Below are 16,627 nucleotides of genomic sequence, written 5' to 3'. Positions count from 1 at the left end.
GGGTTTATAGTGTATATAGGGTTTTAAGAAAGATTTGAAGAACAAGCTGCACATGTGGAGGTATGATGCAGAGGTAATCAAGGCATGGAGGAGTTTAGGATCTCCAGTCACAGGTAATGTGGCACAGAAAATGGTAGGACAAGGAAATAAAGGAAGCATCTAAACATAGATATTCTACGACTTGAAGGGAACAGGAGGGGAGAGGGAAAAACCCAAGAGTAGAATATTAGATCTTTTCTAGCACTTTTTTGGTTTCAGAAATTTGCCCACCGATGCCACTGTTGCAGCTGCACCAGTGACAAAAATAGTGGAAGCACATAAGTGTAGATAGGACACATGTGACCTTTGCACTTTGACATGTTCATCTAGACCGGCTCTCTACACGATTAAAAAAGACAAGCTTAAAATGCCAAAAGCTACCAAACACTAACACTTACTGTTCCTAATATGAGTGGAGCTGCATATGTGGTAATGATAATGAGAATTTTAAAGGAAACAAAATATTTTACTGTGGAGCAATCTTAGAAGGGAGGCAGAGGAAGCTCCATTACACAAGCTATTTAAACTTACCAAAACTTGACGTAAGATGTCTTGTGGCTATTTTCCATCTCTGTCAGTTAGGAACTTCATGATTATTATTTCTACTCTTTAAAGTGGATTGGAGGTTATAGGGCCACTGAAGTACTATTGCCAGAAGCACGTGATTAATTAACGATCATGGGTGAGCTTTTGGAAAGCCCTGGAAGGACTTGAGCATCAAACTCTCAAGGAGCTTTTGAAAATCTCATCTCTGAATATTGACTCTTAATAATTTAGAACTTCTATTTTTCCATGACCTCTTATTCTGTTTTTACCTATTTCTTTGACAAGAACTGGAGGCTTCACTTCTTTTTCTTTTGTAGAATCTGAAAAAGTTATCAGCAAAAGTTGAAGCAAGGAGGTAATTATATTATCATGCCTTTATGCAGTATTCTGATCTGCGCAACAGTTTAACAAAATAAAATAACATAAAATAAAACAAAATAAAATAAAATAAACCAACTATACACAGGTTAACTAGCATGAGGTTAGTTAAGAATTCAAATCTCAGTTTAAATCAGGAAGAGGCTCAGCCTGGGATCTGAAAGGCAAACTATGCCCCATCCTACCAGACCATTTTCACCATGAAAAGGTTCTATAGGCCAAATTATACCCTTAATACACCTAAACTCTCCCACTTTCTTCCAAACTGGAGTGTACTTAACAGTTCTACTAGTGATGTGTAAGAAGCAGTAGATGCTTCTCTCTAACAGTCCACTGACTGTGCAGATCAGATAAGAGCCAAAAATAGCAAAACCTCATTTTCAGTTCTTAATTAGATATGACTGCAGAAACACAGAGGGCTCAGATCTAATGAATAAGAAGATGCTAGTTTTTTGTAACTTTTCACAAAAGATCTGTAAATTAAGGTTAACAGGAATTGTGTGCACCCGTTAGTGTGGGCAACCAGATATTTAATAAGGTTATTTTGCATGTGACTATGAACCGTTACCTTTTTCCTTTAAGGTTGCTGGAGACTTCTCTTCTTTTCTTTTAATCACCTCTGTGATGGAACATTTAACATTTATCAAAAGTCAGGTTATATGATACATGAGAAAAAAGCGAGTCAGATATTTTGATTCGGAAATGGAAAAGAAGACGGATGTGATCGTCAGATGGCTTTCATAGCATGGAGATAAGCAGGACAATACAAAGACAAAATCACTGAGCCTTTCAGACTTAGTGTGATATGTAAAATAACAAGCTTATAATGTGCCATTAGTTCTTTTGTATTCAGAGAAATTGCTGTGTTGTCTCATACACAGAGAAAATGAATAATAATGATTTATGAAGAGGAAAGTAATTTTATACATCAGTTGGCATGAGCAATGGATCTTTCCATGACTGAAACAAAATACAAAATAAGCACACACAATGCTAGTTAAAGTGTTAGAATTAAAAGCCAGAAGACGTCAAAAAAGGCTAAGGAGTTCTTTTTTTGGGGGGAGTGACAAGATATGGAACTAGAGCAGGACATTTTAATCAACAAATAGTTCATTTGTCAAAAAAACCCATTTCTGTTTACCTGAAACTATTTACAACTTCCTACTGAATTCACCAGAGAGTTTTGACCAAAAGCAAAAAAAAATGGGATGGGAAGCGTTTTGATAATGTTGAAACTAAGCTGTTTTTATATTACTGAAATATATACGCTGTGGCCACACTTGGCCAAAATTTCAAAAGGCCCATGCTAATGGCCAAATTGGAGGATACTAATGAGGCACTGAAATGAATATTCAGTGCCTCATTAGCATGCTGCTGGCCGTGGAATTTTGAAACTGCTGTGTTTTGAGCACACACGGCTCAGCTACACGGGGCCCTTTTCGAAAGAATCCCACAGACTTCAAAATCCCCTTATTCCTATCAGTTTAATCAGACGACAGTGTGATGGGAATGGTAGTCTGGCCAAGGAACTCAGTCCAGAGAAAAAAATGTGGGATGAAATACTACTATCCTGAGCCAGGAGTGTAGGTGGGTGTAATTCAACAGTAAAACAGGAAGAAATGTCATAATATTTTGATACAAAGTGTCAAAATGAAATATTTCAACCTTTGTGAATCAATATTTTTCAAAACTTTACATGTTGTGGAAAACTTTTGTAGTTCAACTTTTCCATCCTAATTGAGACTAAAACAAATTTTGAAATATAGGCATCCGAATTCCACACAGCATACAGACTCAAATTTTTGACTAGCTCTGCCTTCTTATTTCAGTTTTGATGGACCCTGTTGGCAACAGTAGTCTGGGCATTTAAGTTCAGTATTGAAAACTGAAGCTTCAGTGTACCTTGTATGCGTGCCCTGAGTGTTAGCAAGTACCAACATTTAGATTTCAGAAGAGATTACAAATCCCGCCCACACATCTCCATTTGAGGCTCTTATCCAGTTTTGAACAGCTATTCAGGCGTTTAGTTATTATATCTATGCATTTATATTTAACTTGTGCCATTACCTTTGTCCTTTGGGACTTCTGGAGTCTTCACAGCTTTTTCTTTTGTATGTTCTTTAGGAAAGTACATTGCATTTCAGTTTTAGAGATGAAAAATAATAGATAGATTCACGATGCATTTAAAAATTATCAAATAGCCTATATTAAAAGCTAACCTGATATAACTCTTCTTATATAGCTAACCTGTTAGTAAATAGTGAACTTAGATGACATGAATGATTATGAACACCCACGTGTCTCCATTGGAGACTCTTTTCCAATATTCCATAGCTATTTAGATATTTTGTTAACTACATCTATGAATTTATATTTAACTTGTGCTATTACCTTTGTCCTTTGGGACTTCTGGAGTCTTCACAGTTTTTTCTTTTGGATTTTCTATAAGAAAGTACCATGGACTTCAGTATTAGTGATGAAAAATAATCATTAACACAAGATGCATTTAAACATTGACAATTAGCAAATAACCTACTTTCGAAGCTGAACTGCTATAACTCTTGTTATATAGATAGCATGAGTGTTAGCAAGTAGTCAGTTTAGATAATATGAGCAATTGTGAATGCCATTATATCTCCATTTGAGACTTTTTTCTAGTATTCCATAACTATTTAGATATTTAGTTATTAAATCTATGAATTTATATTTAACTTGTGCTATTACCTTTGTCCTTTCGTTCTCCTGGAGTCTTCACAGTTTTTTCTTTTGCATTTTCTATAGGAAAGTACCATGGATTTCAGTTTTAGTGATGAAAAATAATTCTGGACACATGATACACTTAAAAAATTGAGAATTTGCTAATAACCTACATTCAAAGCTAAACTGCTCTAACCCTTGTAAATATAGATAGCATGAATGTTAGAAAGTAGTGAATTTGGATGACACGAGTAATTGCGAATATCCATACATCTCCATCTGAGACATTTTTTTACAATAACTATGGGCTAAAATATAAACTAGGTATTTAGTTATTAAATCTTTGTGTTTGTACTTAACTTATGCTATTACCTTTGTCCTTTGGAACTTCTGTTGTCTTCACAGTTTTTTCTTTTACATGATCTGGAGGAAAATAAAGTGGATTTCAGTTTTAGTTATTAAAAATAATAGATGCACATATAATGTTTTTTTAAAAATGAAAAACTAGCAAGTGCCATAGGGTAAAAATTAAATCTATATGGCCCTCATTCTCTTTAAAACTTGTAGTGCTTTGTCCACAATCACCTCTCACAAGCTGTGTCTACACATGCACGCTACTTCGAAGTAGCGGCACTAACTTCGAAATAGCGCCTGTGGCGGCTACACGCGTCGGGCGCTATTTCGAAGTTAACTTCGACGTTAGGAGGCGAGACGTCGAAGTCACTAACCTCATGAGGGGATCAGAATAGCACCCTACTTCGACGTTCAACGTCGAAGTAGGGACCGTGTAGACGATCTGCGTCCCGCAACGTCAAAATTGCCGGGTCCTCCATGGCGGCCATCAGCTGGGGGGTTGAGAGACGCTCTCTCCAGCCCCTCAGCTCACTGGTGGCCGCGTGGAGCGGCCCCTTAAAGGTCCCCTCCCCGTCCCTTCCTCTGCAGGAAGCTGAGGGAACGTGCAGGCTGCAGCCTGCACACGCGGCCAGCCTGCACCACCCTCAGCCCCACACAGCTGCGATGGCTGGCCGGCAGCCCCCCCAGCGCCCCCAGGGGACCGCCCCCAGGGGAGCCAGGGCAGCCAGGCTGGCAAGCGGCAGCGGGGCCCCTCCTGGACGGAGGCCGAGCTGCGGGACCTGCTGGGGCTCTGGAGCGAGGAGGAGGTGGTCCAGGTAATGGGGAGCAAGAGGTGGAACGCGGATGCGTTCGCTCGGCTGGCCGACGGCCTGGCTGCCTGGGGTCACCCTGCCCGCACTCCTGACCACGTCAGGAGTAAGGTCAAGGAGCTGCGGCAGGGTTACTCCCGGGCCCGGGATGCGGCCAGCCGATCTGGGGCCGCCCCCGTCACTTGCCCCTTTTACAGGGAGCTCAGGGACATCCTGGGCTCCTGGCACACCTCCTCCCCTCCGGCCACCCTTGACACCTCGGCTGACGAGCCCCAGCAGGCCCTGCAGACGGAGTCTGCCCCGGAGGCAAGCCCTGCACCCCGGGGCCCCCCCCCCCCCCCCGGAGGCCACCCCCGGGACATCGCGGCAGGAGGAGGAGGAGGAGGAGGAGGAGGAGGAGGGTGGCTCCTCCTCCGCAGAATCCAGCCTGCAGATCCTCCTCCTGCCATCCTGGAGCAGCAGCAGGGCCTCCGCCCCCCGGGGATCTCCGGACCGTGGGAGCGGACCGACAGGTAGGTACCCCTCTCTGGTGGACACCCCTGGGCTTGAGGGGCGGGGGTAAGAGATATGTGTCCAGGGCCCCCCACATGCTCACATGGCCATGGCCCCAAGGACATCAGGGCCATGGCCCTCACAGCACTGCATCCATCAGCCCCTGCCCCCCCCACCCCGCATGACAGTGCCATGCCCCATCCCCGGGCCAGGGGGGAGCGGAACCTCGAGGGGCCCCTGGGAGGAGCGGGTGGGACACCCCGCAGCAGCAGCATGTGATGGAGTGGGGGGAGTGCCAAAGGGAGACTCAGGCTACATATGAGCAACCAGAGCCGAATAGCTCCCAGGGGCAAAGGAGGATCCTGGCGCTACAGCTGGCAGGTGACACCTCTGCCCTGAACAAACAGGAGGGAGGAGCCGAGCTGGCTTGGAATTGGGGGGCGAGGGCGGGGGCCACAGGTAGAGGCTAGGGGAAGGGAGAGCTGGTAGGCAGCCAGCCAGAGGAGGGGGAAAGCTGCATCCCAGAGTGGCCCCCCTTGGGGTCTTCTCCCCACGACGGGTTGGAAGGACTGTCTCTTCCGACAGCTGGTGCTGTCACTCCTGGCAGAAACTGGGCATCTGTGGCCTAAGAAACCTCTCCTGCTCTCAGACCCTGCGGGGTGAAGTGAGAGTCGCTCCCACCAGGGGACGGGGTGCAGGGCAGGGGGACCCCTGAACCCCATCCATCACAGCAGCATCTCCCGGGGATGGGGATGGGGAACCTGCAGCACAGGGTGGGGGGGACAAAGGCCACGGCTTGGGGCCCACACTAACGCCTGTCTCCATTCTTCTTCCCCCCCTCCTCTCCTGTGTCCTGCACCTGCACCATCAGAAGGACCGGAAGAGAGCGCCGGCGAGGCCTCAGTTGTCCCAGAGAGCCCTCCGGGACCATCGCTCCAGGGCAGCCCCTTGGCCGAGGACCGACCGGCCCCACAGCGGGCTAGACGGCGGACCCCGCGCCTACAACCGCCGACGGCGACGGACCCCCAGCTGCTGGCCATCCTCAGTTGGCAGCTGGAGGTCGCGGAGCAGCACCTCCAGCTGCAGGAGCGGGCGCTGGCGTGGCGCCAGGAGGCACGGGGGGCCTACATGCAGACATTTAACCGCCTGGTGGACTACCTGGCCCCCCATGCTGTGCCGGCCGAACCATCGCCCGCCCTGCCTGCTCCTGCAGCCCCACCACCAGCTGCTCCGCCCGTCGCTGGCCCGTCCGCCTTCGCCCCGCCACCCACCCGCGAGGGCCGGAGCGCCGAGGGACCCCTGGAGCCACCTGACACTCGCCGGCCCCCATACCTTCCGGTCCAGCCCGCTCCCACCAAGCCACGGACCAGGCTGCAAGCGCGGCAGGGCTCCCGGCTGGCCACGCCCAGTGCCGGGCTATATGGGCGAGGGGCCCGGGACGTGGCCCCCCCCCTTGTATATAGTTGGACCCTGTTTTTTGGGTCCCCCCATTTGCCCCGTCCCCCCATGTAAATAGTTCTCCCCTTTATCCTCCCTGGTTTTCTTTGTATTATTTATGGCAGACAGTTGTTTCTTTGGATTGTTTTATTTTTGTACTTATTGCTTTTCTTGAACATTTGTACCTCGTTGTTTTCTGTTTGTGGTTCACATATATTTATTTACATCAAAAACAAAAAAAGTTTCGGAAAGGAAAAAAAAAGTTACGTTCAGCCACAAGTGCGTGCTGTCATTTGTCCAGGACAAGTGTGGGGGGGGGCGGTGGGGTGCTCCATGGTGTGGGCGTTGGGGCAGGAGTGTGGGGGAGGAAGGGGCGGGCAGTAGGGGGCCTGGGCAGAGTTCACCCTGCGGCCTGTTCGTCGAAGTGGGCCCGCAGGGCCTCCCGGACCCGGGTCCCCTCGGGGTCCACCTGCCGACTGGGGGCAGCAGGTGGCTGGACGTGTGCCCTGGCGGCCTCCGCAGCCCAGCCCTGGAGAAAGGTCTCCCCCTTGCTCTCGACCAAATTGTGCAGGGCGCAGCAGGCACCCACAATCTGGGGGATGTTGTTGGGGCCCGAATCCAGGCGGGTCAGGAGACACCTCCAGCGTCCCTTCAGGCGGCCAAATGAGCGCTCCACCACCTGCCGCGCACGGTTCAGGCGCTCGTTGAAGCACTCCTGGCTAGCGGAGAGATGGCCCGTGTAGGGGTGCATGAGCCATGGCCGGAGGGGGTAGGCCGCATCTGCGATGATGCAGAAGGGCATGGTGGTGTCCCCCAGAGGGATCTCCCACTGGGGGATGTAGGTCCCCGCCTCCAGCCGGTGGCACAGGCCCGAGTTCCGGAAAACCCAGGCATCGTGGGTGCTGCCAGGCCAGCCCACGTAAATGTCCTGGAAACGTCCCCGGCTGTCCACCAAGGCCTGCAGGACGACAGAATGGTAGCCCTTCCAATTGAGGTATCGTCCGCCACTGTGATGCGGGGCGTGGATGGGGATGTGAGCCCCATCCAGAGCCCCGAAGCAGTTGGGGAAGCCCAGGGTGGCAAAGGCGGCGATGGTGGCATCTGGGTCCCCCAGCCTCACGAGCCTGTGCAGGAGCATGGCGTTGATGGCACGCACAACCTGCAGAGAAAGCACATGGGACAGCACCAATGAGGGGTGAGCAGGGTGTGCGTGGCCCTGCCCTGCCCTGCCCTGCTCTGGCCCCCCTGCCCTGCCCTGCCCTGCCCTGCCCTGCTCTGGTCCCCCTGCCCTGGCCCCCCTGACCTGGCCTCCCCCCGTGGGTTCGCTTACCTCCATGAAGACAGCCCCGACGGTGGCCTTGCCGACACCAAACTGCTGGCCCACGGATCGGTAGCTGTCCGGAGTGGCCAGCTTCCAGACAGCGATGCCGACCTGTTTCTGCACTGTGAGGGCACACTGCATGGCAGTGTCCTGGTGCCTGAGTGCGGGGGTGAGCCACTGGCACAGCTTCAGGAATGTCTGCCGGCTCATCCTGAAGTTCCTGAGCCAGTGGTCGTCATCCCACTCCCCAAGCACCAGCCGCTCCCACCAGTCGGTGCTGGTGGGGTAGCTCCACAGCCGCCGGCGTGTGAGGCGGGGGGTGGAGCGGGGTGCTGCAGGGGTAGGGGTTGAGCCCTGCTGCCCTGGGGCCATCTCCTCCCCTGGGGCAAGGAGGTGCTCAGCTGCCTCCCACATGGCATGGGTCAGGGCAAGCCCTGCTCCTGCCGGGAGGGCTGGGTGGACCTCTAGCTGCTGCTGCTGCTGCTGCTGCTGCTGGGGGTCCATGACTGCGGCGCCCGGGGTCTGTGTGCCTATGGCTCCTCAGACCGCGTGGTGTGCAGGCTGAGTGTGTCTGGGAGGGGCCCTTTAAGGGAGCGGCTCGCTGTTGCCCCAGAAGCGCTAGTCCGCCCGGTGACCCTGTGTGCAGCTGTGCCTGGCATCCCTATTTCGATGTGTGCTACTTGGGCGTGTAGACGTTCCCTCGCTGCGCCTATTTCGATGTTGGGCTGCGCAACGTCGAAGTTGAACATTGACGTTGCCGGCCCTGGAGGACGTGTAGACGTTGTCGCCACATCGAAATAGGCTACTTCAATGTAGGCTTCACGTGTAGACGTAGCCACAGTGTGTCAAAATAACTCCCTGATTCTTTAATGTGATTCATTAGCATAGACTGCTGCTTCCTCCTGAAGTAAATGGCAGTTTGCATGTACGCATAGATCCAGGTCAGTGGATCTGAATGCCGAATCAGATTCTTACGGCCTCAGCCAAAGCCTGTTGGTGGTTAACAGGAATCTTTCCATTAACTTTAGAGGGCTTTGAATCAGGCCCTTCAAATCAAGATCTTAGGGGGGGAATATGTATTTCATTTTAATAAAAGTACTGAGCACACCTGTTACATAGTACAAAAATATTATATGGCACACATTTTATTAATAGTTATTTCCTACTGGTGCCAATCTGCTGGCCTCTGAAATGTACAGATGAGTGAGCATTTGCAGGAATTAGATAGGAAATGGTGTTTTCAAAGGGAGGAAATAATTCTGGATCTTTTTGAATGTCACTCAGTTGGAGCAAAAGAATGTTACCATTTGTAGGAATGCTAATTAGAGTCAATCAATCCTCCTGACCAGATATGGTGCTTAAATGCCTGGCAGAAATACATACCCTTGAAAGGTTTACTGCAGATTCTGGATAAACCCAGGTTATCAAAATCCACTGTAATAACAGTGTTAAACCAACAGAGGATTTTCTCTAAACTAGATTTAAAAGTAGTTTTCAACTCTCAACAGCTGCAGGTTCTGCAGACCACCAGGACTGGATCCCAAAGGTCTGTCTTAATCCAGCACTAAACTCAACCTGTCTAGACACAGGCTTCACTACTACAAGTTAATTTCCAGTGGGGACAGATCCTTAGATTACCAGCCTGTTTCTAATCTGGGAGATTTAGCAGCCACTATCAACAGCCTCAGAAGTTAGGGGGAAGGTACTAGATAAGCTCTCTCCCAACATGGTGTGGGGATCAGGGCTGTCGCCAGGGCAGGAAGGAGGCAAAGATGACAGTTGCTCTTGGGTCTGACATTTCAAAGGAGATCAGCACTCTAGCCACTGCTGCTGTAGGGGCAGCAGCAGCCAAAGCTCCAAGCCCCTTTGAAACACCAATGGAAGGGAAGCCAGCGCTGACTGCCCTAAGCCCCCCGCCTTTCCCACGCTTGCTCCCCACCCCTCTTCTGGAGACAGGGAGCTGGGGGCCCCTCCCACCATGTCCCAGGGCCCATGGCAGCTGTCAGCACCATTTGTGGAGATACACACCCCAACAGTCCATCCCTCCATGCTGCAGGAGACCTCCATGCAATTTTGTATGTGGAGCAGCCATTGAAGAATATCCCAGCATCCTCTAGCAACTAGGGACTAAGCATCAGACATAACAACCAGCAGCAGCACAAGGGAGCTCTCCAAAGTGCACCTTTATCCACGGTCTGTGAGCCAGAACTTTTAGAGACACACGGACCCAAGGCTCTCCTCTTTTTCCATTGGCCACAGGGAGCAGTGATTTTATATCATCAAAGGATTCAAATTATGTCAACTTTCAGGCTGCTCTAATTTTTCTCAGGGACAGACCTGGTCCATGCTGGCCTCAGGATTTGAGGAACATAAACATAACTTAAATACACCTTTGTCCTCTCTGCCCCATACTGGTCATTTATCAAGCCCATATTTATTCCAGATGAGAAATTGTGATGCTGTGATTTCAGGATAGGAGCAAGCAGCAGGAGTAGATAGATCCTTCAGAACAAAGATCATGTTGTTACATAAATATTCACAAGCTAGCAGTAAAGCAGGAGAAGAAATTATATAGGACACAGTCTGAAAAAGTCATCACTTTCTGATTCTTTGAAGTAAGAATCAGAGAGCGTTCAAATTTACACAAAGCTGACTTCCACACCGTAAGCTTCCATGTTTAAAAGAAAATATTTATGATAAGAGAAAATAGATCACTGAATGCTAGGAACAGGATTTGTTAAATTAAATTTCAAGTGAACTACACATAATGCACACTGAGTGCAATATAGGCCCAAAGTGTGCCAAACAATACACATTTGTCTTTTTAGTGCAGCATAAATAGTGTGGAAGAGGTAGAAACTACTGACTTCTTTACTCATGTAGAAACAGAAATGTAAATAGAGTGCATAACCAGATAACAATAAAAGATATGCACAGGAAACTGTGCCTTGCATGTTTCTTTTGCCTCAGATTAAATCAAATATAAACCAACCTGGAATTTTTGAAGTAGCTTCTTTATTTCAGCAGAGAGCTCTGAGCAGAACTGGTGCAACACGCATTGAGAACACATTTAGGCTATGTCTACACGTGCTCCAAACTTCGAAATGGCCACGCAAATGGCCATTTCGAAGTTTGCTAATGAAGCACTGAAATGCATATTCAGCGCTTCATTAGCATGCAGGCTGCCGCGGGTGCTTCGAAATGAGCTCATGGGAATAAGGGGACTTCGAAGTAGGCAGGGTCCTTTCGAAAAGGAGCCCCATCTGGACGCGCTGTGCAGCGGCAAGGCGCATCAATTTCGAAGCGCCGTGGCAGCCCGCATGCTAATGAAGTGCTGAATATGCATTTCAGTGCTTCATTAGTAAACTTCGAAATGGCCATTTGCGTGGCCATTTTGAAGTTTGGGGCATGTGTAGACACGGCCATAGCCAACAACAGACAGAAGGGAACAGGCAAAAGAGAATACAGAGTGGGAAGCAAAATGAAGCCCCTGAAGGGTTATAGAATCACAGAATTATACAACACTAGAACTGGAAGGGACCTCGAGAGGTCATCAAGTCCAGTCCCCTGCACTCACAGCAGGACCAAGCACTGTCTAGACCATCCCTGATCTAACCTGCTTTTAAATATTTCCAGTGATGGAGATTCTGCAACCTCCCTAGGTAATTTATTCCAGTGTTTAACCACCCTGACAGTTAGGAAGTTTTTCCTAATGTCCAACATCAGCCTCCCTTGCTGCAGTTTAAGCCCTAATCCTTCTTGACCTATCCTCACAGGCAAAGGAGAACATTTTTTCTCCCTCCTTCTTGTAACCCTCTTTTAGGTACTTATAAACCGCTATCAAGTCTTCTCTTTTCTAAACCAAACAAGCCCAGTTCTTTCAGTCTTCTCTCATAGCTCATGTTCTCTAGCCCTTTAATCATTCTTGTTGCTCTTCTCTGCACCTTCTCCAATTTCTCCACATCTTTCTTGAAATGTGGTGCCCAGAACTGAGCACAATACTCCAACTGAAGTCTAATCAGCACACAGTAGAGCAGAAGAATGACTTCTCATGTCTTGCTCACAACACTCCTGTTAATGCATCCCAGAATCATGTTTGCTTTTTTGCAACACCGTTACGCTGTTGACTCATGTTTAGCTTCTGACCCACTATGACCATTAGATCCCTTTCTGCAGTACTCCTTGCTAGACAGTCACTTCCCATTCTATGTTACTGTGCTGCAGTGAGACTGAGTAAGTACGGAACCTGTGCACCCACATGCATTTTTTTTGGATATTAAATTTAGTAATTCATCAATTTGAAATCTATGCTTACTGTAGGGGTATAACATGTCCTTCTGGGGAAGGAGCAATGGACAGGCATGTCCCTGACAAAGACTCTAGCTCCACGGCAAACAACTTCAAGTTCCCACCCAAACAGCTGCATCACAAGATGGGTAAGTTTTAAATTCTGGGGAGTTTGTTTCAGGCTCAAAAACTAAATCCCAGTACCTGACAAGTACATGTAGCTACACTTACGCACACTACTCTCAATGGTCATGAAAAGAAACAACCTTACTCTAACTATATGATCTAATATCTAAGAGAAATGCACAATATGCAGAGATGCAGAATGCTGTCACACTGCCAGGGATAAGAAGAAACAAAAACAATTGGACTTGCTGTGCTCTTTATGCATTTGAATGGGAAGGCATGAGGGATCCAGGGAAGAGGTGTGGCTGCAATGGACAATCACTTTTGGAGTGAGATTATTCACATGCAAAAGTACACTGGAACTTCTGAAACCTAACAGCCTTGGAAAATAGTCTCAGCTGGATTATGGAATTTTAAGGACTATGGGTGTTCACCACAATGAAGGCTAAACTAAGTGGATTAATAAAGCTTTTGTATGTTCGAACTATTATAGAATACTGTACATGTGTAACATGTCATAAGATAAATCCTTCCTGCACTGCATGTGTGAGGTATGTGCAGAGGGTGGAGATGTGTGAAATGAGCAAGAGGGTATGGAGACAGGGTGCTTACGAGGCACCTTGCTCCCAGGGGCACATGTGGCTTTGCATACCCCCTCCCTCACTGCTCCCAGGCACTGCCCACCATCACTTCCATTGGAAGTAGTTCAAGGTAGGGGAAAAGCCTCCAGACAAAGTGCTTCACTGAGCTTCTCTTCCCCAGCTGGGGGTAGGGGGAGGGGGACAAAGGTGAGAGGCAGCACAAAAAGCTGCTTCCTTCTTCCCCTGCTAGGGAAAGCCTGTGAGCCAGATTGGGCCTGTGGCTTGTCTGGATCTGGCCCATGAGGTTCAGGTAGCCAGTACTGTTGCTCCAACCTTGCAGAGTTCTCAACCTTGGGTGTTCCTACACCAGTAGTAGGCATCCTTCAGTCTGCATAGACTATGGATCGCACCCTTTAAAGTTTCAATTGAGGACTTCATTTACAGCGTCTGTTGTGACTATAAAGACCCACACGAGAGTGACAGTCCTTGCTGCATCTCTTGCAGATGTAGTGGGTGTCTGGCAAGTCCTTATTGTGCTTTCTGTGCACTCACTTCTCTTCTGCTAGCTGTCTGATCTTCAACTCGCCCTTCTGAAGGCCCTTGTGTAACCCCTGCCTCCATCTGCTGTGGTCATCTGCTAGTTCTTCCCAGTTGTCCAGCTCGATGTCTACCTCTCTGAGGTCTCTCTTGCAGACATCTTTGTAGTGCAACTGGGGGCATCCGGGAGGTCTTTTGCCAGAGGCTAGCTCACCATACAGGATGTCTTTTGGAATCCTTCCATCATTCATCCTGTGGACGTGGCCAAGCCAGCGGAGTTGATGCTGCCTAAGGAGGGTGTGCATGGTTGGGATTCCAGCTTGCTCGAGGACGGCGGTGTTGGTCACTCTGTCCTTCCATGATATTCCAAGGATGTGCCTGAGGAAGCGCAAGTGGAAGACGTTCAGCCTCTTTTCCTGGCGGGCATACAGGGTCCAAGTCTCGCTGCCATAAAGGAGGGTGCTGAGGATGCAGGCTCTGTAGACTTTTATTTTGGTGTGAGTGTACAGCTTGTTGTTATTCCACACTCTCTTGCTGAGTCTGGACAGAGTTGTGGCCGCTCTTCCGATCCTCCTATTTAGCTCAGTGTCCAACGACAGGGCGTCAGTGATGGTGGACCCTAGGTAAACGAACTCGTGGACAACCTCTAACGTATAGTTGTCAATGCTGATTGATGGGGATTCAGCAACATCCTGACCGAGTATGTTCGTCTTCTTTAGGCTGATGGAAAGCCCAAAGTCCTTGCACGCTTTGGAGAACCGATCCAGCAGTTTTTGAAGCTGGTCTTCTGTGTGAGACACTACAGCAGCATCGTCTGCGAACAGCATGTCTCTGATGAGGACTTCTCGCACCTTAGCATGATTACCAGGGTTTGAGTAGATAGCTAACAATTTAATTGCTTTCACTTTCTTGACAGGTCACTAAATTTACACATGCTGTCTTTCTACATAGAGAAAATTAACTAAATTCCTCTATTACTCCTGTTTGAAATAATACAATGTATTTACTGAAATCTCAGATATTAATGTATTTCCATATATGGTGGTACTTCTTGTCCTGAAGAACCTAAAGCACATCTTAAACTATTTACACGCTCATACTGCTTCACCCTTGGAATACAAGTAACTCTGGAATGGAGGACAGCAATAAGACAGATGAAGCAGGCACAACATTCTAAAAAAAAAAGTGACTTGGGAAATTTTAGCTGAGTTAACCATTTATACTTCAAGAAAAGTCATTAGAAATTTCAAGCTCACATAAGAAAAAAGGGAGAGAAGAAATAACGAGACAGACTTACACATCTAAAGACTCAAGTTGTTGAAATGGTTGAAGCAGTGAGCATGTAACCTCAGCCTTTAGAAAGCCCTGGAGACATGCCACTGTCTGTCACGCTTTCATACCATTTTATATGCTACTGTTTTATTTCATTCACGTTACATCACAAGTTTATGCAAGTACTCAGTTAAAATCTTGACAGCTACCTCTAGAAGATACTAATAATTCTTTGTCTTGATAAGATTATAGATATTAATCACTGATGATGTTAGTTTACATAAAGAAAAAACATTTTTATATTAATAGTTCTGTGGGATCTACACACTAGGCAGATAACACTGCTTGACTCTCCTTTCATGGAATACATGGCAAACAATATTTTGACAATTGTCATCTTCAGATTATTTTTAAAGATACAGGAAAGCCCCTCCTAGATTCACTTATAATTATGATAATTTTAAGCTAGCATTCTATTATATTGTGCATAATTACCTTTATCTTTTAAAGCTGAAGTGTGCTTCACTTCCTTTTCTTTGACATGCTCTGTAAAAATATGTAGTAGTTTAACCAAAAGGTTAAAGACTAAAATGTGATTACTCAATGGCAATGCTTGATTAGATAATTGATTCAAAGAGTTGGCAAAAACATTCCAAAAGTCAGTCAAAACCACTAATTTTGACTAAATTAAACATGCTTACAAACTAAAACAACAAATTTAACATAATTACTACGTGAGAACAAAGACCACTCAAAACTTATCCCATATTTTCTGAAATCCTTTGCAAACTTTAGCAAATGCTTATCGGTTCTGAGTCTATATTTCTGAGTTTCACTGCAAACAGTTTGCTTTGCCTTGACTTTGTTCTTTATCTACAATTCAGGCAGTCATAATTAGCCTGAATATTTCTTAATTTCTGAAAACGCATCTTTCTCACCAATCCAAAATTATGTTGTAACTTACAAAAGAAGACACCTATATTTAACGTGGATTTTAAAAAATCTAAACCTCTAGCATTTACAGTATTTTTATTCTGCTATATTACCTTTGTCCTTTGTTGCAACTGAAGGCTTCACTTCTTTCTCTTTTATAGGATCTGTAAAGAAATCTTTTGCGTGAATACAGTGACAGAAGCAAAAGATGGGTTTGTGAGACCCAAAGACTGAGTTTTATCAGATAATGAACCAGTTAGACAGTATGGGTGACTCCAGCTACACAATGGCACAAAGGGCAAGTGATGAACTCATTAGAAGAGTGGTGTGAAACTTCTCTTTTTAATCACTGCAATGATGAGGATTTTGGTTTCAATTTTAGTACAGTGCTCTTGACAGGATAAGTCTAGTACCTGGAAATCTGCCTACAGGTAATTCAGTTTTAATGAGACTGCTTATTGCAAAGTTGATCAAAAGCTGATAAAATTTAATTTCTTATTATAATCAATCAGTCTGTAGAATAATTAACTCTAATCTGTAGAATAAATTACTTCAGTGGAAGTGTGTTATTGCATTCATGATCATACAGATAAAGAGACTCTCTCTTTCAAATAGGTGCATTTACAAAAGAAAAGGTCAGGGCAAGGTTTGTTGAACAAGGGATGGAAAAAAATCCTTTTTATTGGGATAGGTCTTGGGGGTTTTAACAACTTCAGTGTATACACATTTTCTATCTCCCTTCTATTTTCAAATGCCAAACCCTGCAATAATGGTTTCGGCCATCTGAGGCTTGAAGTGTAGAAAAAAAAATTGGTGTC

The 16,627-nt window shown here is 46.7% G+C and overlaps 1 protein-coding gene across 15 annotated transcripts in view; it reads right to left on the bottom strand.

Moving 5' to 3' along the window:
• TRDN (triadin) overlaps nucleotides 1–16,627 on the bottom strand; it is a 351,197-nt gene that overhangs the window by 89,849 nt on the left and 244,721 nt on the right. For all 15 annotated transcript variants that reach the window (XM_074990631.1, XM_074990634.1, XM_074990630.1 and 12 more), the window contains 8 exons: nucleotides 15,923–15,973; nucleotides 15,372–15,422; nucleotides 4,033–4,083; nucleotides 3,688–3,738; nucleotides 3,355–3,405; nucleotides 3,031–3,081; nucleotides 1,532–1,582; nucleotides 855–905 (listed from right to left, as the gene is read on the bottom strand). In XM_074990631.1, coding sequence (XP_074846732.1) covers nucleotides 855–905; nucleotides 1,532–1,582; nucleotides 3,031–3,081; nucleotides 3,355–3,405; nucleotides 3,688–3,738; nucleotides 4,033–4,083; nucleotides 15,372–15,422; nucleotides 15,923–15,973 — 408 coding nt within the window. The remainder of the gene's footprint in view (nucleotides 1–854; nucleotides 906–1,531; nucleotides 1,583–3,030; nucleotides 3,082–3,354; nucleotides 3,406–3,687; nucleotides 3,739–4,032; nucleotides 4,084–15,371; nucleotides 15,423–15,922; nucleotides 15,974–16,627) is intronic.

The sequence above is a fragment of the Carettochelys insculpta genome, chromosome 3, assembly GCF_033958435.1.
Source record: "Carettochelys insculpta isolate YL-2023 chromosome 3, ASM3395843v1, whole genome shotgun sequence".
NCBI classification, from domain to species: domain Eukaryota; kingdom Metazoa; phylum Chordata; order Testudines; family Carettochelyidae; genus Carettochelys; species Carettochelys insculpta.
This window is presented reverse-complemented; position numbering and strand designations above follow the sequence as displayed.